At 40.3% G+C, this 24,503-nt stretch overlaps 1 protein-coding gene across 1 annotated transcript in view; it reads right to left on the reverse strand.

The window, feature by feature from the left end:
• Window positions 1-23,603, reverse strand: part of LTN1 (listerin E3 ubiquitin protein ligase 1) — a 35,649-nt gene extending 12,046 nt beyond the window's left edge. Inside the window, exons 1-21 of the mRNA XM_068144476.1 lie at window positions 23,517-23,603; window positions 21,027-21,230; window positions 20,824-20,922; window positions 19,342-19,572; window positions 18,488-18,540; window positions 17,896-18,076; window positions 17,085-17,258; window positions 16,346-16,536; window positions 14,036-14,183; window positions 12,605-13,390; window positions 11,536-11,577; window positions 10,089-10,281; window positions 7,435-7,674; window positions 6,470-6,623; window positions 5,673-5,823; window positions 4,879-5,080; window positions 3,787-3,946; window positions 3,506-3,610; window positions 3,113-3,255; window positions 2,078-2,213; window positions 368-512 (exon numbers count right to left, since the gene is read on the reverse strand). Coding sequence (XP_068000577.1) covers window positions 368-512; window positions 2,078-2,213; window positions 3,113-3,255; window positions 3,506-3,610; window positions 3,787-3,946; window positions 4,879-5,080; window positions 5,673-5,823; window positions 6,470-6,623; window positions 7,435-7,674; window positions 10,089-10,281; window positions 11,536-11,577; window positions 12,605-13,390; window positions 14,036-14,183; window positions 16,346-16,536; window positions 17,085-17,258; window positions 17,896-18,076; window positions 18,488-18,540; window positions 19,342-19,572; window positions 20,824-20,922; window positions 21,027-21,230; window positions 23,517-23,558 — 3,780 coding nt within the window. The 5' untranslated portion in view covers window positions 23,559-23,603. The remainder of the gene's footprint in view (window positions 1-367; window positions 513-2,077; window positions 2,214-3,112; window positions 3,256-3,505; window positions 3,611-3,786; window positions 3,947-4,878; window positions 5,081-5,672; window positions 5,824-6,469; window positions 6,624-7,434; window positions 7,675-10,088; window positions 10,282-11,535; window positions 11,578-12,604; window positions 13,391-14,035; window positions 14,184-16,345; window positions 16,537-17,084; window positions 17,259-17,895; window positions 18,077-18,487; window positions 18,541-19,341; window positions 19,573-20,823; window positions 20,923-21,026; window positions 21,231-23,516) is intronic.
• Between the last annotated feature and the right edge of the window lie 900 nt (window positions 23,604-24,503).

Genomic DNA, 24,503 nt, shown 5'->3' on the forward strand with positions numbered 1-24,503 from the left:
GAAGTAACACACATTAGCTGGAACAAAATTAAATTTGTTAAGACTATTGTATACTATGAGCTTGGAGCACTCTGATTTCCATTCCTTATGGTAATCCTTATGCACTACTTCTCCAATTTAATTGCTATGTGGCATGCCTTCTACAATGTTTTATTGTATCATCCTGATACCCCACTTTCCACTTGGTAAATAGACAGGTAAGCTTTTAACATGCAGCTTTCCAAGTTTTAGGATGAAATGTCAATCAAACATGCCAGAAAGACTAGAAAAATTCATTGATTTTGCTATCCATTTTTTAACTCTGACATCTGGAGGATCCTAGGAAAAGCTACAATGCAATACTTATTAACAGTCTCTTTCATATTACCTCCAACCAAGCCAGCATGGAGCACATAATGAAGTCCCATTCACTCTCAGCCAAAGGAGCTGTGGAATGCTTCAGCAGCAAGGGCAGGTAACGGATCATCTCTATGTTGAAACCGACCAACTGAGCACTTGTTTCTTTCAGATTGCTGTAATGAAAACACAACCAAAACTTAACATATCTTCATGTTGTAGACCTGAGTATCTATCTTCTTGCCTTCACTTCTCCTCTTAGGACAAACTAGTCTTAACAGCAGGCTCTGCTTTTGACACTGTCATTTTCAAAATCAAAATGCCACACTAGCTGACAAGTTTAATAAAGTAAGTCAGTAGACAGGCACAAAACAGGCCATCAGAGTTAATTTCTCATTTCCCTGTTCTACAGGTTACTAAAATTATCCTATTTACATACTCATTCAAGTAATAAAGTTATACAAATTATGATATTTAGTAGTATTTACTAGATCAATGTAAGAAAAATAATAAATTAAGTTACTAATTAGAAAAAAGAAATAATAGAAGCCCTAAAGGGCCCAAGTAGTGCACGCAGTTTTGAGACCTTTGTTGCCTAGATTCTTCTCACTATACTCAACACAAATGAACCTCAGTATTTTTCACACCCTGCTGGAAGCTTTCCAAGTTACATTTTCAGGTCTAGAAGTTTTTAAAAAGAAGATGCCTACATTTGGTATCCAAGTTTGCTTTCTGCTATCCAAATAAGAAATCAGAATTTGGAACTGAATACTCAGCAACACCTAAAAAACAGCTGGTCAGCTATGAATGCTTTTGAAAACTGCTGCTGTCTTGGTGCACTACAATAGGTGCTTCAACCCTTCAACTGCTGAGGTAATTTTCTTCAGTATGAGTTATTACATACTTAAAGACAGATATATTAAACTAAGTGATGTAGTGAGCATAGGAATGAGCATAGGAATGAGCATAGGAATGAGCATAGGAATGAGCATAGGAATGAGCATAGGAATGAGCATAGGAATGAGCATAGGAATGAGCATAGGAATGAGCATAGGAATGAGCATAGGAATGAGCATAGGAATGAGCATAGGAATGAGCATAGGAATGAGCATAGGAATGAGCATAGGAATGAGCATAGGAATGAGCATAGGAATGAGCATAGGAATGAGCATAGGAATGAGCATAGGAATGAGCATAGGAATGAGCATAGGAATGAGCATAGGAATGAGCATAGGAATGAGCATAGGAATGAGCATAGGAATGAGCATAGGAATGAGCATAGGAATGAGCATAGGAATGAGCATAGGAATGAGCATAGGAATGAGCATAGGAATGAGCATAGGAATGAGCATAGGAATGAGCATAGGAATGAGCATAGGAATGAGCATAGGAATGAGCATAGGAATGAGCATAGGAATGAGCATAGGAATGAGCATAGGAATGAGCATAGGAATGAGCATAGGAATGAGCATAGGAATGAGCATAGGAATGAGCATGGTTGGAAAAGAACTTTGAGATCAAGTCCAACTCATCACCCAACACCATTTAATCAACTAAACCATGGCACCAAATGCCTCATCCAGGCTCTTTTACAACAGCTTAAAAAATGTAATGTTAGAGATGGTGGTTGTAACCTACAAATTGATTTTGTGGCTTTTCTTTGAGTTAGTAAACACTGTATTTTTTAAACTCTTGGTTTAGATAGGAATTTTTAAGGAGTCTAGCTCAAAGTTGTACCCACCAGCTAAAGAGAAAGCTATCATCATTGTCATTTTTCCAAGATATTATGATTTTTAGTATTCCAGGTAGTAGATGATCAAAGTCAATACTTCTGTCCTTCAGGCAGGAGTTCAAAATGGAAAGACACCCAAATGCTCCTGTAAAGTAATATGAAATTAACACTCAATAGGTCATAATTTTCAAGACAAAACAAATACTAGCACATGTGTCAAGTGACTGGGTCTTCTTACTTGAACTCAACATTAATATCTTAAGACAGCCTGGATAATATCTAAGCCTTCTTCTTTGCACACTTAATTTAGAGACACCTTTGTTAAATAAGCAAAAGACTATATCCAACCCAAGCTTAAGAGGGAAAACACAAACAAAACAACAAACAAGAACAACAAAAGAATCCTCAAACCAACCAGACACTTTTATAAGACTAACTATTAGTTTAAACAGTTAACAAAGAGAAGGGAAAACAAACAAACAAACAAGACCCCTCCCACACACACAAAAAACCCACACCAAAACAAGCCACAAACCAAAACACTGGTAAGATTTACATCTATTTCTGCTACTAAAAAGTAGTGTGCCAAGCAATAATTTGGAGAGATAATTAAGTAAATGCAACTGCAACTTGTGAATTTCAGTATTACTGTCAAAGTGTTACTTGTTATTTTCAGAGTGAGATACTACTGTTGCATTAGTACTGTTTTCCATTTTTAAGGAAAACTTCATCTACCTGGATTTTTTGGAGGACTGGAACATACCTTATAAGCATGATGACAAAGAACTGAGTTAATTATGAAGTACAGTATATGCATAGCAATACCAACCAAACAAAAACTGCACTTCCATTTACCAGCACTTTGCTGATCTGGAAAAACAAGCAAACAAACAAACCAACCCACCCACAAATAAACAACAATTTGACTGGGAAGCCTACAACCTGTGTTACACATTATAGTTAACATGCCTTATCTTAAAGTAAACATTGTAAAGTAACATTCCTAAATTCTAATGAAGTGGACTGAGGTAAGAACACACTCACCATCAGTACTGGAAAGCTCTGTCTCTGTGCATGTCATAAGTTTGGCCACACATTGGGAGACAAGTTCTTTCTTTTCTTCCTCAATCAGAAAAGGTGATAGACACTGAAGGGTATGCAATCTGCCCTCTGTTAATGGCAAAAACCTATTTACACAAGCAAAACACTAAAATGAAGTAAACCCAAAACTTTTACTAGTAAACACAACATCAGATCATAATGATCCAATTTCCTATGATGTAACTAATCCCACACACTAAACCAAGTCTCATTTTTTACCTACCATACATACGTAATACCACACTTTCAGTCCTGTCATTCACCAAAATCAGTACCATCCAACATTACCTAGATTTGCAACAAAGCTACAGTTTATAGGCAACAGTATTAAGATACCCTTCTGCTGTCTTAAACAGGTGATTCATCTCGCAGGACACAGTGTTTTCCACACGAATCACTTTAGCCATGGTTAAGGACCAGAGTCTTCCATGTTCCTCTGATCTTCAAAGGAGAAGAAAGACCATGGTTAATATACATATATCTATATGCAGTCATAACAAAAGCATTTAGGTGAAGTTTGAATCATTACACATAAGGAAAGAGGGTGGCATTCAATACTCTATACAATGTAAAATATGAAGACACAGTTAAGTGCTGTTTCACTTGTTCTTACATACCTATCAAATATTGTTTGCTGAAGGCTGGCTGTATTACTAAGTGCACTGAACTTCTCATATGTGATGTGCATTTCTTCTAACATGTGAAGATACTTTAGAAGCAGATCAGGAGGACTCTCCAATTCTTCAATCCATTGTAATGAGTACAACAGTTCTGCAACTAACAAAATAAAAGTTCTAGTTTACTAACAACTGCTGAATATATTCAGTGCATAAGCATGAAGTTCCAGGTCAAGGTTTTGTTGACTTCTATTGCTGATTGATGAGTTTTTGATTTTTAAAAATGTGGGTTTAATACATTTATATATATATATATATATATTTACATGCTATCTCAGGTGCCTCAAAGCCTGAGCTGAACAACTTTGAAGTTTAAGCTTCTGTTAAGATAGAATGTATCACAAAATGTTCTAGAAATACAAACTCTATACTTGTGCATACTCATACTTTTAAAGCAGAAAGGAAGATAGAAAGAAGTAAGAGAAAGAAGTAAGTACTGTATCCAGTTCTGGGATCCTCAGTTTAGGAAAGATGTTAAGTTGCTGGAATGTGTCCAGAGAAGGGCAACAAAGCTGGTGAGGGGTTTGGAGCACAAGCCCTATGAGGAGAGGCTGAGGGAGCTGGGATTGCTTAGCCTGGAGGAGGCTCAGGGGAGACCTTGTTGCTCTCTACAACTACCTGAAGGGGGGTTGTAGCCAGGTGGAGGTTGGTCTCTTCTCCCAGGCAACCACCAACAGAACAAGAGGACATAGTCTCAAGCTGCACCAGGGGAGGTTTAGGCTGGAGGTTAGGAAAGAGTGATTTGCCATTGGAATGTGCTGCCCAGGGAGGTGGTGGAGTCACCATCATGAGGTGTTTAGGAAGAGACTGGATGGGGTGCTTGTTTCCATGATTTAGTTGATTAGATAGTGTTGGATGATAGGTTGGACTTCATGATCTCAAAGGTCTCTTCCAACCTGGTTAATTCTATTTAAAAGGATAATTTCTCATACATGTATGTCAAACTAACTATTCATTTCTAATTATCAATTAAGGTTAATTTGCAACTATCTATAAAATTCAATTCTTTCCAGTTTTACCATTGTAACTTACTTATATTGTCAATTTTCTTTCTTTCAGCATCATCATTTCCATGGACTATACCATTTTCCAACACGAGTAGCACCATTTTACTCAATAAGGCTGAAGTACACAGATGGCCTGGGAGCTTAGTTGTGCTGCACAGCTTAACATGTGATCCCAAAGGTTCACAATTCATACTGAGCCTTCCTTCCAAAAGGGGTTTGTGCATCCACTGTAGTATATGCATAAAAAGAATATGAACAAATAATTGCCATTTTAATTGTGCATACAAAAGCTATGATCTGTTTAATCTTGAAAAAGCAGAAATATTACAAAATAAATAAAAGAATGAAAGACACAACACCAAGAGGGGTGAGGATGACCCAACTCTAGCATATTAAAAACAAATGAAATTGCATTGCTGCCTCAGAAATAAATATTTATCTTTAGAACTCTATATATTTTACAAGTAATATTAAGATTTCTGAAGATTGGTGGTTGGACAGAAAATGCCTATCATGTCCCTCTGCAGATACTGCTGTCTTTCACATAATTAATTTTATAGGAAGAATTAACTTCAAAATAATAACACCTTCAGGAAATTCCTGAACTGTAAAGTAAGATAGTGAAGTTCCATAAGGAAAAGAGTAGTTTCATAGATTAGCTTTTCCTGTCATGGTCAGAGGCTGAAAAGAACCTCTGCACAGACATACACATATTCATAACTGTAGTGTTACATCTAAATAAAGAATTATTATCACCTAAAGAGCAGAGACTCATGATAAGTCTAACTGCTGCTTTTAAGTCCATTATTATTTTCATACCTCAGTGGATAGAGACTCATGCAATTTCCCCCACTCGGTTTTGTTTGGTATGACACGCTCAACATAGGCTCCCACAAGACATCCAGACTGTCCTTCAGCTTCCATAAGCTTAGACAGCAAATCAGTAACTGCAGAGATCAAAACCTGAAGGCTGAGAGAAGGAGAAAACACTGTAAACACGTTTGCCACTACCCAGTGAAAGAAAGCTGCTTTATTTTAGATTGTTACAATGGTGGTGGAGTCACCATCACTGGAGGTGCTAGGAAGAGACTGGATGGGGCACTCGGTGCCATGGTTTAGTTGATTAGATAGTGTTGGATGACAGGTCTTTTCCAACCTGGTTAATTCTATTCTATTCTAATGATATGTGTGTTGCATCAATACTATATACTTGCTATACCAATGCCCTTTCATGTTACGCTCTACCCACAGTTCTCAGTTCTATCAGCCACCAACTAACTAAAGAATAGCATAGCACTGAACTTCATTTACTTTGGAGAACAATCTATTACAAAACAGAAATGTGCATCATTTGGTCTCTTCTCCCAGGCAGCCAATACCAGAACAAGAGGACACAGTCTCAGGCTGTGCCAGGGGAGGTTTAGGCTGGATATTAGGAAGAAGTTCTTCATAGAGTGATTGACCATTGGAATGGGCTGCCCAGGGAGGTGGCGGAGTCACCATCATTGGAGGTGTTCAGGAGACTTGATGGGGTGCTTAGTGCCATGGTTTAGTTGTTTAGGTGGGTTGGACTTGAAGGTCTCTTCCAACCTGGTTTATTCTATTCTATCAGTTACCTTTTAACATCCAAGGAGGAAGAGAGAATTTGATTCTTGACCCATTGTGCAGATTTATGCAAGAAGGTACTCTGTTTCTGCATACTCCAAAGTTGACGCACGAGTGAATTTACGCCAGTCATCCAAGTGTGCTTTAATTTACACACAAGCAAATCTATCGCAGGGGAAACAAGGAAAAACAAAGAACCAACAACAAAAATCAAAACCAGTAAGAATCATGTTCCTGTTGTCTACTATAGTATGTCTGTATGGTCTTTGAAACTGTAGATCTTTTTAGAATACTGAAACACTGAATATTTACATCAATAGTCATTTGCAGAGGAGCAGCAGTTTGCAGGCTGGTATTGTCCTACTTCATTTCCAGGACACAACTGCAACATCTTCTCCTTTGCACCTATGTCACTAAATGCAAATACTCTAAATGCAAAAACTCTTCTAATTTTGCATTCAAAGAATACAAATCAGGATCTCAGTCTGCAAATAAAGCACTGGTGGAGAGACAAATGGGTCACAATTTGTCAGAGTAACTTGACCACTATAAATGGTTTCAGAATAAACATACTTATCTTCAATGAAGTGATTTGTGCCTTTTTGCACAGTGTTTCCACACCACAAAATGAACCAGAAAAAATGCTCTTTGTACTCTATAGACCTTAAATGATTTAGGTAACACTCCAGAAAGTATAGAGCGTCACAGCCTCATGGAGAGCTGAAGCACAGGGATACTAACAAAGTCAAAATCCTTTTGAAGGTGTACAAAACTTGATGTTTAGTAATAATTAGTTGTTTGTAGCAGTAAAATAAAGCATTGAAAAATCAAAAGTAAAAATGTTCATGTAGCTGCAAGTGCTCAGTATCTGTAAACTCAACATTCCCTTATATACTTGAACCTGTTGCATGAAAAAGAATTTAGATGCAATCATCAAATATGACAAGGTTTAGCTGAAATTGCTTCTCCAAATTACCTGTTAAGTGTGTAGCATTCTGCCTCTGAGCACACAGCTGGAAGATGGTAAGTAGCAAGTCTTCTGAGGATGGCAGCAGTAAACACCCTTTAACCGAGCTGAAAAAGCTTGAGGCTACATCACAAATAAAAGATACTGATGGTTCAGTATTTCCAGCCTCAGAAAGATCCTTAGCTTTGGACAGAGCTGCTTGAAGTTTATCAATAATCCTTTCAACGTAAGTCTCACCGATCAAAGATTCTGTTGGGGAATAGATAAAGACAGAATGCTTTGATTTCTTTGGAAACATAACTCAAAGATATCATATTAATACATACCAATTTGTATTTATCTACTCACTTTGAATGCAAAATAAAGCACAAAGTAGTTTCAGTCCAATGTATACCTAAACTCTCTTACTCCACAGTCACCTTGTATTGCCTAGCTGACGTTTCTCATTGCCAGTATCCTTTCGCTAAACCACCAGAAGCAGCTTAGACAAAAAGCGAGCATTCCCTTCCCCTTTTATGTCCTCCCAGCTTCTGGCAATTGGCTGTGAGCCAGAGATTACCCTGGACCATTGCATATAATAATCTCAGTCAGATCAATCATCCATGGATATGCTTAGCCTCTTTCTCACAGGATCTAATCCCATTTATCCTCAAACACCACAGCAACCTGTGGCAACAAGTTCCATTATTTATTTATGAACTCTATTCAGAAGTATACTTTTCTCTTTCCTCAAGCCTATCTAAACATCTGTAAACAAACTCAGGCTCCTCCATTTAATGAAATAATGAACAGTCTTCCCACTTGCTTTTTCCATACAAATGATGATTTTATAGCTCTTTACTACAACTTCACTTTCATTGCAAGCTGAAAAATTCCAGTCTGTTTTATTGCCTTCACCATCAGAAGCCACTGCATTTGCCTGACAACCCCTGCTACTTTTCTTTGGGTACATTTTAAATTCTAACACACCTTTTTTCAAAAACACACAGGTGAACAAGAATGTTGCAGTGACTAAAACTATGGGCAGCAGACAAGATGTTGACATACCAATACTCTAAGAATTTTTATTTGTCCTCTTCTCTTTTCGCAGCAGCTCCCAATCAGCTGTAGCCCTTTTCTACTTGGTGAACACCAGCCTGCCACTTAAAGGGAATCATCACAATGACTTGAAGACCTCTTTTGTGATTTTTCATAGCTCAGAGCCTACCATTAAATAGATACAATTCTGTTCCTCCTGTGCATTCTTTTGCTACTACTAGTTTTGAATTTAATTTTTAATGACAGGAGTTAATCATTCAGTATCACAACACACTGCTAGGGCTCCATGAAGTTTCAATTTTGACTACTCTGAATATTTTATCAGAAACAATTATCATCCTTACAGTATTTATCCCTTTTTACTTCCTTACATCTGCCAGGTTCCTGCTCAATGAAAGGCCCTTCCATTTATTCCATGACAGTTTACTTTGAGAGACTTAGATAAGAGACCTCATAGCAAAAAAACAACACAAACAAAGAAACACAACAATAACCTACCAAAAAAACAAACCAAACAAAAACAACACTTTTTGAAAGTCTGCATAGTCTATTTTGGCCTAAATCACTCAGTCAAGAACCACCATAGCTCCTGAAAGATCTTGGATTTATCCAACCAGCATTAAAAACAGGTCACACAGCAGGGAGCATGAAGTGAGCTCAGCAATACCTCCAGCTCTAAACAAAAAGAGAAGTAGTTGGACAATGAGTCCTAGAACACAGCTGACTCAGAAGCAAGAAAACTTGCTGAACTCTCTCTGGAGAGAAGAAACAGCTTTTCCTGGTGCTCCTCTACATCACAAGTTCCTGTAACAGAAATAGCACTTAAGGATGCACAGTGTATGAATATCCACTGCAGGCAACTTGGGTGCAACTTTGAAACTTGAGAACACCACAAATGTGCCCAGCATTCAAGTAAACTGAAGCACATCACACCTCAGGGATCAAAGCAAGTGCTGAGTTCAACAAAACACAAATGACAAGTTTACATGGAGAACATCAAGAAAATTGAACTGCACTCTTAAGTTTATATCACAGATACCTTAAAATGCAAGGAAGAAATTAAATAGGATACTATCATAAAAACAGAACATGTATACAGCATAAGTCCATGCACACAGCTTTTAAACTACATTAAATCTAACTGAAAATAGCTCAAAGCAATTCATAGGTCTTGCAACAATGCATTGACAATGCATGCATGGGCCCAGAACCATTACTTTTGATATTCCAGTTTTGAAGGTATATTTGGTTTTGATAATATGGTTTAAAACTTAATACTACTATACAGCACACCAGCTAATAACTCACTTACTTAGTTTTCCTCCTGTTTCCCAGACTCATAAACCTGAATCTGTTCTTTAAATACTGACTTTTGTTTAGCAACACAGACAAAAATGTTGCAAGGTTGCTGTTGTAAGTTAAGTATTTATTTAATTAAACTGGATGTGGCTAACTGGGTTAGATAAAAAAACCAAAACCAAACCAAACAAAACAGAAAGCCTAGAAAAGAAAGCTTAGATGTTACAAATTCAGTATTCTGGAAGTTCACAAATTCCTTTCAACCTCCCACAAAGCCTAAGTGTGGTATTTACACTTTCCAAACTCCAAGGAATATATATGCTTACCATTTTTAATGTGTTGTGACAAAACTAAGCTCAGGAGGGTCCACCTTTCTGAAGATGACGATTCTGATGAAGCTACTACAGGTTTTAAACCCAGATGACACAGATCATCTGCCAGCATTACAAGTCTTCCTCCAAGTGTTTCTCCTTTCAGCCAGTCAGAGACTAAGTTAAGTTTTGCTGTGCTTGAGCATGCCTGAATCACAAGAAAATAACAATGGTAACCTTTTGAAGGTATTAACTAGATTAATAAGCCAAACTTGTATACAGAGAGTGAGAAGCATATCATCTATCATAAACATTCTCTAGATATCTAGATCTGCAACAACCCCCACCCTCAACATTATCTTTGGTCAGAGATAACAACTTATGGCTAGGTCAGACCTCTACTTTAGAGTGAAACAACTCACATTGTGCAAACTCTTCTTTTTCCTTTTCTCCAACTATAAAGCCCAGGGAATGCCTACTCTAGTTAGATAATTTTGGATGACCAGGTTGGATGAAATAAAATCTATTTACAACATAAAAATCCATTTACAGCATTTGAATTTTTCTAAAAAGAAATGGAAGGTCATGAATCAGGAAGAGGAAAAAGTATTAGGACAAAGTTACAAAATCATAAAACTGGAGGATTCCTAAAATACATAGTATCTGTGAAGGAAAGGTAATATGCCCAATGCACTGGATCATAACTCAAGTACTAAGAGATCTTGCTCAAAAATTTTTAGTACACTTTGTATTTCATCCCTGGCAATGCCTCACTTATAGTATCATAGTATCAGTCAGGGTTGGAAGGGACCACAAGGATCATCTAGTTCCAACGCCCCTGCCAGGGGCAGGGACACCCCACACTAGATCAGGCTGGCCAGAGCCTCATCCAGCCTGGTCTCAAACAGGGATGGGGCCTCAACCACCTCCCTGGACAACCCATTCCAGGACTTCACCACTCTCCTGGTGAAGAACTTCCTCCTCTAGCCTGAATCTCCCTGCCTCCACCTTCCATTCCATTCCCCCTAGTCTTATCACTATCTGAGATCCTGAGATCTTATATGTCTTATATGTCAGTCTCTCTATATCATGGGAAAAAAAGGTATGCTGTCATTTCCTTGTAAGTATGACATAAGGGTGATGACAAAAAAAAATCATTTTAATTATTAGTCTCCCTATTCTATCTTAGAAGGGTGAACAGAAACAAATCAAAAATCAACCTGGCTCAAAGAGAAACATGTTCAAAAAGAGAAAGGATGGAGATGCTTTTCCTTTGGTATCATCATTTCATTCCTAAGACTACCCCAAGGTTTAAATGCAGTTAAACAACAGCCTGAAACTGTTACTACAAGATATTCAAGCTATGGAAATCATCACTACTTATATTTTTAAAAGCCATTCAAACACATTCAACACTAACACTCAAAACAGAAATGAAAATAAAATGAATCTTAGGAGGTACCTTTTGAATTATCTGGAGAAAAATAATCCATTTCAGGTCCATCTGAAAAGAAAAAGGAAATTCCACAATATTTAGCAAATTACTTGCTGAAGAGTTTCACACCATCTTAACTATTTGGTTTACAGCTTTATTTTCTGCAGGAGAGGAGCAGAAGTTGCTGAGTTTCAGTAATAAAGTTACTGATTCTATTATTTCTGGCTTCTAAGTCCTTCTCTAACACACAGACAATATGGAACTGTATTTATAAGAAAGGCCATTGATAACTAGTGTAAAAGCACAGTGTATAAAGAAGCAAGAAAAGATAAATTCTGAGGGTACTTTTTTAATAACAAAAGAAAAAGATTTATAGCCTACAAAAAAGGGCCTATGTCATAACCTTTTACCCTGGCACTGTCATGTCAATCACAGTATCACAATATCACTAAGGTTGGAAGAGACCTCGAGGATCACTGAGTCCAACCTATCAACACAGCCCCCATGACTAGACCATGGCACCAAGTACCACATCCAATCTCCCCTTGAATGCCTCCAGGGATGGTGACTCAACCACCTCCCTGGGCAGCACATTCCAATGACTCGCTCGGTGAAGTACTTTCTCCTCACCTTGAGTCTAAACCTCCCCTGGTGTAGCTTGAGACTGTGTCCCCTTGTTCTGGTGCTGGTTGCCTGGGAGAAGAGACCAACTTCTTCCCAGCTACAACCACCTTTCAGGTAGTTGTAGAGGGCAATGAGGTCACCCCTGAGCCTCCTCTTCTCCAGGCTAAATAATCCAAGCTCACTCAGCCTCTCCTCATAGGGCTTGTGTTCAAGGCCTCTCCCCAGCCTTGTTGCCCTTCTCTGGACACATTCAAGTGTCTTTATGTCCTTCTTAAACTGAGGGGCCCAGAACTGGACATAGTACTCAAGGTGCGGCCAATCCTCCCTAGGTCTACCTTCCTTATGCTGAGTTTATCCAAGCTCACATAAAATATCTTCCATTCTACAGCCCCAAAATAAAATGGTTAATCACAGCCCACAAAGAGAGTAATCGACTTTGATAAAAGCTAGTAACAAAATGTACCAGTCATACCTTTGTTAAATCATCAAGAATGACTTTCCTTTCATCATTACTGTTGCAACAATTCAGCACACTGTACAAAGTATCAACCAGAAAGTGCGTGTCTTTCCTCCAGTCTTCTTTCAACCAGGTTATTAAATACGCATACAGAAATTGTACGGACAGACTCTCACGATGGGCTTTTGTTTCACTCTGGGATTCAGCTTGAGGAGAGCTTACATCATTTCCCTGCTCTAAAAGTACTTGAAAAACTCTGTTTGAAGAAAAAGAGGTGAGCAGGGCAGAGAGAAATTTCAAATGCTGTTCTGACTTCTGTTCATTGACATACACAATACTCAGTTCAGCAAGGCTGCAGACTAAATTCTCTAAATGTTCTTTCCTTAAAAGTGAACTATGCTGCAAGTCAGCCTGTATTTCAGGGTCACTGTTTTTCAGTTCTGTGAGCTTTCCATTCTCTGTGTTTCTTTCAGATTCATCCTCATCTGTAAATCTGATTTTTAGACACTTCCTGGTGTTGGGTTTTGCAGCATTCTTTGGATTCTGAAGAACTTGTAGCATACCAGATACAGCAAACAATGATTTCTCATCAGCATCCAGTGTGTCAACATGAAATACACACATTTTTAAAAGATGGTCCCAAAAATTTGACAACAGCTCCTGGAAAACTTCATTTGTGCCATCATCACTGGAAAGCTCTGCTTTGGCTTCCCAGGAGCTCAGCGTTTCCGCTATTTGATAAAATATTGGTCCGTTTTGTAGCCGGGGTTCCTTAAGTACAGCATCAATCAGAGGAATTAACTAGAAAGACAAAACAAAATATTATTAAGGAACAGAGATCCAAGTAGGTGATCATTTTATTCTTTAGAACACCAAAAAATTGTACAATCCTGAAAAACATTCCAGAAGCAATTACAAACAAAGCAGAGTAACTCGTGCTTGGACACTTCATAAAAATATACAGGGTGGGATGTTTTTTTCCCCCTTTTTCCTTCTCTTTAATGTAATTTAAATTTCACAGAATCACAGAATTTCAGGGGCTGAAAGGGACCTTGAAAGACCACCTAGACCAACACCCCTGCCAGAGCAGGATCACCTACTCCAGATTACACAGGAACACGCCCAGGCGAGTTTTGAATACCCCCAGAGAGGGAGACTCCACAACCTCCCTGGGCAGCCTGTTTCACTCTGTCACCCTCAGAGTGAAAATTTTTTTTCCTCATATTCACATGAAACTTCCTATGCCTCAACTTCCACCCATTGCCCTTTGTCCTATCATTGGGCACCACTGTACAGTAAAAGGGATAATTTTCTAGGAAGGAAGGAATTGACTGAATTCAGTAACATTCTTCTTTTCCATAAAATCTAGCGATGCTTTCAACACAGAAACAAACCCTTAACTTATTAAACATACATACAACAATATTAAGTACTTCTACTAGATACCTGGTCACGTATAAGCATCTGATGAATCTGCCTTTGGTCATCTTCATTATCTATTTTCTGTAGTACAGCAAAGCGCAGACACTCCATGAACGCGGCTGATATTGCGGAGCTTTCCGAAAGGCTGGCTGTTGCTCGTTCACTGGACAACCTGTTGGAAGGCACCATTGGAGGGAGGGCACCCTTAGTCATCTATGCTTCTGAGAAACCACCACACACATGTAACAACATATATGCAACCTTGGTTATGTTGCTCTTATACAGACACCACCAACATGAAAACAGAGTCATCGAATCACTGATGGGAGTCAAGATGGAAACAAATTCAATATGATCTAGACATGCTGGAATGTGTCCAGAGAAGGGCCACGAGGATGACCAGTGGGCTGGAGCAACTCTCCTATGAGGACAAACTGAGGGAGTTGGGGCTATTCAGTCTGGAGAAGAGAAGGCTCTGAGAAGACTTATTGTGGCCTTCCAGTGTCTTAAGGAGGCCTACAAGAAAGCTGGTGAGGGCCTTTTTAGGGTGTCAGATAATGACAGGACTAAAGGGAATGGAACAAAACTAGAAATGGGTAGATTCAGATTGGATGTTAGGAAAAAGTTCTTCACCATGAGGGTGGTGAGACACTGGAACAGGTTGCCCAGGGAGGTGGTGGAGGCCCTATCCCTGGAGGTTTTTAAGGCCAGGCTGGATGTGGCTCTGGGCAGCCTGATACAGTAAGGTGTCCCCATCCATGGCATAGGGGTTGGAACAAGATGATCCTTGATGTCCCTTCCAACCCTAACAATTCTACAATTCTATGACATATTTAAAGAATCTATAAACAATAAATCTGGGCATGTAATATAATTTATATTAAAATAACTTTTTCATCTAGTTTTAGCATTCATAGCAGTATCTGTGTAAGCAGAGGAAACGTATCCAGTCAAGCAGATTGCCTACTGTTTTAGCTATCTGTCAGTTGCTTTGCAATTTGCTACACACACCTCAGTCTGGGTGTCACTTTCCCTCATCACAGGAAAAAAAAAGAAAGCATCAAACCATAAAGCCACCAAAACAGTTTTGCCATAGCCAGTTTGTGTCCAAACAACTGTGACTTGTTTATAGAATAGAATAAACCAGGTTGGAAGAGACCTTCAAGATCATCGCGTCCAACCTATCAACCAACACCACCTAATCAACTAACCCATGTAACCAAGCATCCTGTCAAGTCTCCTCCTGAACACCTCCAGCGACGGCGACTCCACCACCTCCCCGGGCAGTCCATTCCAATGGGCAATCACTCTCTCTGTGTAAAACTTCCTCCTGACCTCCAGCCTGAACTTCCCCTGGTGCAGCCTGAGACTGTGTCCTCTTGTTCTGGTGCTGGCTGCCTGGGAGAAGAGACCAACCTCTGCCTGTCTACAACCCCCTTTTCAGGTAGACAGCAATAAGGTCACCCCTGAGTCTCCTCCTCTCCAGGCTAAGCAGCCCCAGCTCCCTCAGTCTCTCCTCATAGGGCTTGTGTTCCAAGCCCCTCACTAACTTCATTGCCCTTCTCTGGACTCGTTCCAGCAAGTCAACATCCTTCCTAAACTGAGGGGCCCAGAACTGGACACAGGACTCGAGGTGTGGCCTAACCAGTGCAGTGTACAGGGAAAGTCAGGCCACACAAATTAAGACAAATATGACAACCATTTTACTACTTTGAAAAAAAATCTATATGCTTTTTAAAATCAACCCATACATAAGGCTCTTCTTAAAAGAGCTCTGCTAATGACCACACCAAGATTAATTAAGAACTGATTTTTGTTTTAATAAGCTACATTTCAGTCTTTCATAAAATAACTTACATATGCCCAAGCAGACAGTGCACATTCATCTATATAAATGATAGTTTTGACACATTTCAAAGGCAAAAAGCCATAGCAATTTCAATCCTTTAAAAATCAGCATCAGAAGAACTTCACAATCACAATGCTAGTCCACAATAACCTCTGCAACAATTACACACTGGTGAGAAGAGCTTGACATCTCCAAAGCTATCCTTAAGCTTAAATCAATTTTTAACTTTAAACTTCTTATGGAATAAACACAAAGATTTGACAAGGAACACTTTAGGCAAGGAAGACAATCAAAAAGATGTAGTTTTCAAGAATGATAGTGAAAGTCTCCTCAAATAAACTATTACTGCACATTTAAATATCTTCAAGCCAAATGATACATTACTTATCTTTAAATGCCTAAAGAAAACCAGTTCTCCCATTTCAAAATGTAAAAGAGTGATTTAAAAGAAAAGAAAAAAATCATAGTAAATTTGTGGTTCATACCCTTGAAGTATAGAGCTGAAAAAAGTTCTAAAATATTCCAGCTTTGGTTCTGCAATACCAGGAGGGACTCTGCTGAAGAAAGGCAAGAGATTTGGGTATATAACAGTAGCTAGTCCTCGTCCTCCTTCTCGAAGCACTGTCCATAGCTTTGGTAGAACTCCCTTTTTGGCATTTACATGATTCCAACAGTCCTACAGAAAGAAATACACCTAGTGTAAATGAAATGTGCATATACTACCTCAGAAGAACTCCTAAGCTAGACATTTAATATGTTTCCCCTAAGTTATCACATTCCTCTATGCTTTTTACAAGTTAGTGAAGGACAAGTTGGATGCCATGATATTGAAGGTCTCTTCCAACCTGGTCTATTCTATTCTAACATTTAAATTGACTTGCTACTATTGTGAAAAATCACTTTCTCCCTACTTCAGCTTCTGCATTTAAGAAGTTAATGCAATAATATTTCTGTATTGTTTAAAATCAATTGACCTTTCTTGTTAGCAAACTGCAATTAAAGGCTTCTCTTTAATAATGCTTAAAGGATTCTTCATAAAAATGACTATTTTAACTGGTCATAGTATCATAGTATCAGTCAGGGTTGGAAGGGACCACAAGGATCATCTAGTTCCAACCCCCCTGCCATGGGCAGGGACACCTCACACAAGATCAGGCTGGCCAGAGCCTCGTCCTGTACCTAATTCTGAATTCTTATTATCAAGAATAAGGTTTCCAACATTACCTCAATAGTGGTGACAGCATAAAGCACAGCTTCCCAAAGAGCAGGACACACCACTGCATCACTGTCATCAATGCTGAGAAGAACAGCAGGACAAACTCTTGGTGCTTCAGCCTTCACTAGCTCAGGCAAGTACTGGCAAAAAGCAGAAACCAGCTCAAAAAAAGCTGAGCGAACCTGACATAAAGCACAGAAAAAACAAAGGTTTAGTCAAGTGACAACACTTTCTCATTCCCCTTAGCTTACAACACCCTTTTTAAAGTCACTGTAAGTTACAACATGCAGTTCCTGTATTTTACCACATCAGCAAAGATATGTTAGTAAAGATAAATTTGATAAGCCTATTGAATTTGGTGATAAACGGGTTTTTTAATAAACTTAGAAGTATGTTAAAGCAGATTTTTTAATGTTTTCCCAAAAGCACCACAATATTTTTACAAAATACTACCACCCTCTATGCACTACTGAGCTTAGCAGACCAAAGACAAATAAAATGGCTTTTAAAAAAAATGAAAATCCAAAAGCACTAACACCACAACCACTAAGCTGGCACAGTTTGTATCTTTCACATGCACTTGAAACAATGACAGATTGCCAAGGAGAAGATGATGGTAGCTTGGAAACAACAAATTAGGCTAGCAGGCAAGTTTTAGAGTAATACTATTTAAGGCCTAAAAATTTGAAGGCTGTTTCTAACACAATTCAGTGAAGTACAAAGATCATTCTTGTAGAGTAAAAGTAATTAATACTTGCTTAGCCTTAGTGTATTACCTTTAAAATCAACCAAAATAATGAAGAAACAAAAAAAAGTCACCTGGGGTACGTTGTGCTTGCTGTATTTCCAAAATTTATTCTGGGACAGCAGTGACATTAACTTTCCCTCCAGTGAATGCACCTCTTTCTTTGGTAACATGCTAAGCAACTTTTTTAAAGCTAACAAGGAACAGGTCAGAATCCGGAAAAATTTTGCTTCCCTTTCTTCCTCCGGTACAGTTCTTGGAAAACAAAAACACATTAAAGTGAACCATACATAAATCAGCAGGCCTCTCAAGCTCTTCTCAACTGTCTGAACTAAAAGACAGATTTTCTGGGCCCTTCCTTTGATTTCAGCAACAGCATCAATGTAAATATGTACACTTGCCAGAGGTTCTAATGATACCAAATCACATCTTAAACATCAGAAAGTTTCAAGTCACCTCATCTTCCAGGTATTGAAACATGCTACTCCTAAAACAGCTGAAACATGACTCAGACAACTGATAACACTTTCCCAGAGAAACTTGCGGGGGTCTGAACTCAAATGACTACTCTATCTTTTGAAACAAAACTAAATCCAGTATTTCCAGGCACAGAGAACCCACCACAGACCAAGACTAAACCATACTTTAAAGCAAGCTAAAACATACTGGGGGTCACTGAGTGTATCAGGTGTTTCTTTCAGAAGGTGATCTTGAAGCACCTAGAGGGGAAAAAAAACAAACATATATATGAACATGAGAATCTAATATTTATATTGGAGACATCTCCACAATAAAATTTCACAACCCCCAAGTCAAGTCTTCCAAACACATTTTAGACACACTAATGAACAAGAACAAAATTTAATCAACTCCTTCTGAACACAGCAGCTGTGGTACTGTTTGAATCAAAACTTTCTAATTCTTTGCAGTACTAAGCCAACAAGGGAGCAACAAGGCTGGGGAAGGACTCTTTAGAAGGGCTGGTAGCGATATGATGAGGCACAATGTTATTACACTGGAGCAGGGTAGATTTAGGTTGGACGTAAGGAGGCAGTTCTTTACAGTGAGTGCTAAAATACTGTAACAAGTTGCTCAGGGATGTGGTTGAGGACCCATCCCTGAAGATATTCAAGATGAGACTCATTGTGACCCTGACCTAGTTAGAGGTGTTCCTGCTCACTGCAGGGCAGCTGGACAAGATGCCCTTTCAGGGTCCCCTCCAACCCAACGCAATCTGTGAATATGCTTCTGGTAATAAGGCACTAAACTGACACAAACCAAAAAAGTTTACATATGATGGATCATAAAAAAAAGAAAAAGAGGATGTGACTTGGACAGAGTCTTCTCCTCACATTAGCCAAAGCAAACTGTCAGGTGAGAAAGAAATTTAAGCATGAAGAATAGATGGGGGCATGATAAATTTTCAATCTGCAATAAAATTTGACATATGCTCAATACAAAGCCTTGAAGAAATACAAACAAACACAAAGCCTTGAAGAAATACAAACATATAAACTCACATGAAGAATTTCATCCTTACAGAATACTAAGGCTTCAGGTTGTTTGCTTGAAGGAAAAGCTTTTTCAAAAGCTACTTTTGAAGCAGAAGCAGCAGGGGAGTAAGTGTCACATTGAGCAATCAGCCAGTATCCCATGATACTTTTTAAGTAAGGAGCTAAATGCTTCTTTACTTTAAGAATGAGTTGCTCAAAAGATTGCTGAGTTGCTTCTCGAACACGGCGATCATGATCCTGTTAAAACAAGAGAAAGGTTTACTGTTTAAAAAAAATATGTACTTTTCATGCTGAGTACTTCAAAGGAGTGATGACAAAAAGCAAAAGCTGCCTCTCCATTCAGACATTCTCATAACGATTCAGGCTGTACAGATGTGAAAAGAGGTAACAACAGAAAGTCTTGGTATCTCTAGATAAGGGGAGAGTCCCAACTTAGCAGTGTCATATTCTCACTGTGTGGTACATTGAAAATTGTAACCTTTCCCTGATATCCCCAACTACAGTTTCAATTTCCATTTTATACAAACATTTAACAGAAAGACAAGAGGATGAGGAAGCTCTGAAAAGACTTTTTACATTAAAATGACTACAATAACCTTACACAAACTGTGCATTATCATCCATTATTTACGTATGAATTTACAACATCACGATAATGGAGACAGAAGGAGTTGGGGCTGCTCAGTCTGGAGAAGAGAAGGCTCCAAGGTGACCTAATCATGGCCTTCCAGTATCTGAAGGGGGCCTACAGGAAGGCTGGGGAGGGACCTCTCAGGATATCAGGTAGTGATAGGACTAGGGGCAATGGAATGAAGCTGGAGGCAGGGAGATTCAGGCTGGATGTGAGGAGGAAGTTCTTCACCATGAGAGTGGTGAAGTCCTGGAATGGGTTGTCCAGGGAGGTGGTTGAGGCCCCATCCCTGGAGGTGTTTAAGACCAGGCTGGACAAGGCTCTGGCCAGCCTGATTTAGTGTGGGGTGTCCCTGCCCATGGCAGGGGGGTTGGAACTAGATGATCCTTGTGGTCCCTTCCAACCCTGATTGATACTATGATCTATGCTCTTGGCTCCTGAAAGAAATGCTAGGAATCAATCTAATTCCTTCAGTTTACTATCAAGTCTGGTCAAACATTAGTCCTAGATCAAATATATATAGATACATATAAATAATTTCTTTAAATGACTCTTCAGCCATTCTGGAATCTACATAAAAGAAATTTTCATGAGAACATTTATCTTGTCATATTTGTAATGTAAAGGTTTAACAAACAGCTATCTCCATCCAGTGAGTAAACCCTAGACATCAATGCTTCAAGATTCCACCCACTGCCAATACGGAAACACCTCCAGAATAAAGACTTTCCCTCAACTTCAGATTTTCCTAGAACAAGTCAATAATTCTGACAAAATTAGATGTATCAGCAAAGATTGTCTTAGAGGTTTGCATAGGAAGTATCCAGAGAAGTCCATTAGACACTTTTAATACTTACTAGTGAGATCTTACAATAAATTCTTGGCCAGTAAGGAAGAACACCTTTAACAACTTCTGCTTCTCTTTCCTTGCACATTGTCCCAAACTCTTGCATAGCCTAAAAATCAAGAGCAGGATTTAAGAAGTCAGAGAGATATTCTGTAATTTGATGGGACTGTTTGTTTTAAGTACTCCAAGAGGAGGGATAAAGGATCAACCTACTTTTAATTTTGTTGTGATGTCCCTTTTAGAAAGTTTTCGCAACACCATGCGAAAATCAGCATCCACGAGGCTGTCTATTTCCTCTGCTCCTTGGATTGCAGGAACGTATCCTAGATCACTCTGAGATGTTCCAAAGCCAATAAAGCCAGGCACTGTTCCTTGTTCTTTGGCAAGGAGCTCTGCAGCTTGGCCACTGCTAGAGGGCTAACAAAAAAACCAAAACAAACAAAAAAAAAGGGTGAAAAAGTCAGTTAACTTCAGTAATTTTATTGTGCATGCATCACACATTTGAAATCATGGTCCCATTTATATTGCATAATTAATCTCCTATTTAAAACAAAGTCTTACAAAAAAGGGCCATGTGTAAGCTTGACCTAGAAAATTATTTTTAGAATCAGCATTCCCTTTGCTCATAAACCATGAATACCTACTGAAAATTATATTGGTTTCATACACATACAAAAAAGGGATAACAAAGTAGTCCTTCTGCACATTGGCCACAACAACCCCATGCAGAGGAACAGGCTGGGGTCAGAGTGGCTGGAGAGCAGCCAGGTAGAGAGGGACCTGGGGGTACTGGTCGATGGTAGGCTAAACATGAGCCTGCAGTGTGCCCAGGCAGCCAAGAGGGCCATTGGTATCCTGGCCTGCATCAAGAACAGTGTGGCCAGCAGGAGCAGGGAGGTCATTCTGCCCCTGTACACTGCACTGGTTAGGCCGCACCTCGAGTCCTGTGTCCAGTTCTGGGCCCCTCAGTTTAGGAAGGAGGTTGACTTGCTGGAACGAGTCCAGAGAAGGGCAACGAAGTTGGTGAGGGGCTTGGAACACAGCCCTACAAAGAGAGGCTGAGGGAGCTGGGGTTGCTTAGCCTGGAGAAGAGGAGACTCAGGGGTGACCTTATTACTCTCTACAACTACCTGAAGGGAGGTTGTAGACAGGCGGATGTTGGTCTCTTCTCCCAGGCAGCCAGCACCAGAACAAGAGGACACAGTCTCAGGCTGCGCCAGGGGAGGTTCAGGCTGGATGCTAGGAAGAAGTTCTATACAGAGAGAGTGATTGCCCATTGGAATAGGCTGCCTGGGGAGGTGGTGGAGTCGCCGTCATTGGAGGTGTTCAGGAGGAGACTTGATGAGGTGCTTGGTGCCATGGGTTAGTTGTTTAGGTGGTGTTGGATTGGTTGATGGGTTGGATGCAATGATCTTGACGGTCTCTTCCAACCTGGTTTATTCTATTCTATTCAGTAAGTGAACAACTCAGAAACAATTTACCCTCCTTTACTACTTCTGTTTTCAGTTGTTCTCATGTTATTGTATGTGGACCAATACCGCTCCCAAAGAACGCACATATAACAAAGGATGTTACCAGCAACAACAGGGCCAAGTAAAACTTAGAGAAATGGAGCAAACACCTAGATATGTAACAGGGTATAATACTATATGGTCTGTACTACAGTGAGTGTTTTGAATTTCAAAATTTGTTCTAGTTTGCCCCAATTAAGTCAACATCTTGCTCATCATATCAGCAGCTCTTGTTTATGTCAACCACACGCTTTTGAAATGACTGTTCCAAACCAAACCACCACTTTAATGTTCTCCTGATACCCTGTAAATCAAATACTTTTTATTTTCTAATAACAGCTGTGGGTTTGTGAGTTTGTTGGGGTTTTGTTTTCAAGTAATGACCATTTGCTGAAATGCATTGTACTGTTCTTCTTATACATTTTAGCTGACTACTGTGTCTACAGATTTAATCCATTTTCTTTCTGAATGCAAACCTCAACTATCAGGACATGCTTCATTGCGAATAGAATAAACCAGGTTGGAAGAGACCTTCAAGATCATCACGTCCAAAAGTTTCCAAGTTGCTTCCAAGTTTTCTCTAAATACATAGCACAGAGTAGATTTCTAGGCATTATATAACCTGAATACAATCTTTGACCTACAATTCCCCTGTTCTGAGCTAGTGCCACAGTTGACAGATGTCACACTACTTTAGCCCGGTGGCAAGGCAGAGACACCACGACAGGTGTACTCTAACGCTCTCCAGAGGGGCGGAAGAAAACCATCAAATAAATACCACGCTAAATGTAGTCACCGATACCTTCAGAACTTAAGTCGGTGGTGATTCTGCAGCTACAGCCCCCTACCCTTGCCCCTGCCTGGAAAACCCGTACAACCACCACAGGAAGTTGCAGTCCCACTCCCCTGAAACGCGGCCCAGGCTGAGTCGCCCCTGAAGACCGGCGGTGGCCATAGCTCTAACGAGCCCAAAATTGGGCCTAAAAGTAGCGCTCCACCCCCAAAGGCACCGGCTGGGCAAGGGCTGCTTAACCCAGCCGCCCGTGCCGGAAGCCCCTGACCCAAGGCCGAGGCGCGGGCCCAGGCCCCGTCGCCCTCCCCGGCCAAGCCGCCTGCCGGCCCCGCCGGAGCCACTAGCAGAGAGCCGAGGTTCACAGGCGCAGCCGCCTCCCGCCTGGCGGGACACACTCACCCGCAGGTTGCCCTTGGTTCGCTGCTTGTTCTTGCCCCCCATGGCGGCAGCGCTGAGCACCGGCCGCGAGCGCCGAGAGGCAGGACAAGCCGGAGCGCAGGAGCGCAGCACTTCCGGAGGGCGGGCAGGAGGCAGGGCCAGGCGTGCGGCGGCGGCGTCACTGCGGGCGAGCCACGGAATGGCTTGAGTTGGAAGGGGTCTTTAAGATCGTATCGTAACCACCCCTGCCATGGGCAGGGCCACCTCCCACTACACCAGCTTGCTCATACCCTCATTCAGTTTGTGTTACGTACTTCCAAGGATGAGGCATCTACAACTTCCCTGGGCAATCTCTCCCAGTGTCTCACCATCCTCACAGTAAAGAACTTCCTAATGACTAATCTAAATGTACTTTGCACTAATTTGAAACTACTGCTCCTTGTCTACCACAGGCCCTCTCCAGTTTTCCTATGTGTTCCCTTCACATACTGGAAGGCCACTATAAGGTCTCCCCATAGTCTTCTCCAGGCTACACAGACACAACTCCCTCAGCCCGTCCTCACAGAAGGGGTGTTCAGTATCACAGTATAACTAAGGTTGGAAGAGACCTCAAGGATCATCAAGTCCAACCTGTCAGCAGCGCTCCAGCGTTCCAATGATCTTTGTGGCCCTCAATTGGACCTTTCCCATGTCCTTTGTGTGTTGAGGCCTCCAAAACTAGATGCAGTATGCCAGGTGGGGTCTCAGCAGAGCAGAGGGGCAGAATCCCCTCCCTTGACCTGCTGGCCACACGTTTTGATGCAGACCAGGACACAGTTGGCTTTTTGGGCTTCAAGTATACATTGATGGCTCATGTCAAGTGCCTCACCAACAAGCACTCCCAAGTCCTCCTATGCACTTTGCCTCACTGAACTTCCTGAAGCTGACGTGGGCCCATTTATCCAGCCTGACAAGGTTCCCAGGCTGGTCATGCCAATGCTGGGCCATCTTCCCCAGAAGGTGCCTGTG

This window comes from Melanerpes formicivorus, unplaced genomic scaffold (genome assembly GCF_026170545.1).
Source record: "Melanerpes formicivorus ecotype bairdi unplaced genomic scaffold, bMelFor1.0.p_v2 SCAF_11, whole genome shotgun sequence".
Lineage (NCBI taxonomy): Eukaryota > Metazoa > Chordata > Aves > Piciformes > Picidae > Melanerpes > Melanerpes formicivorus.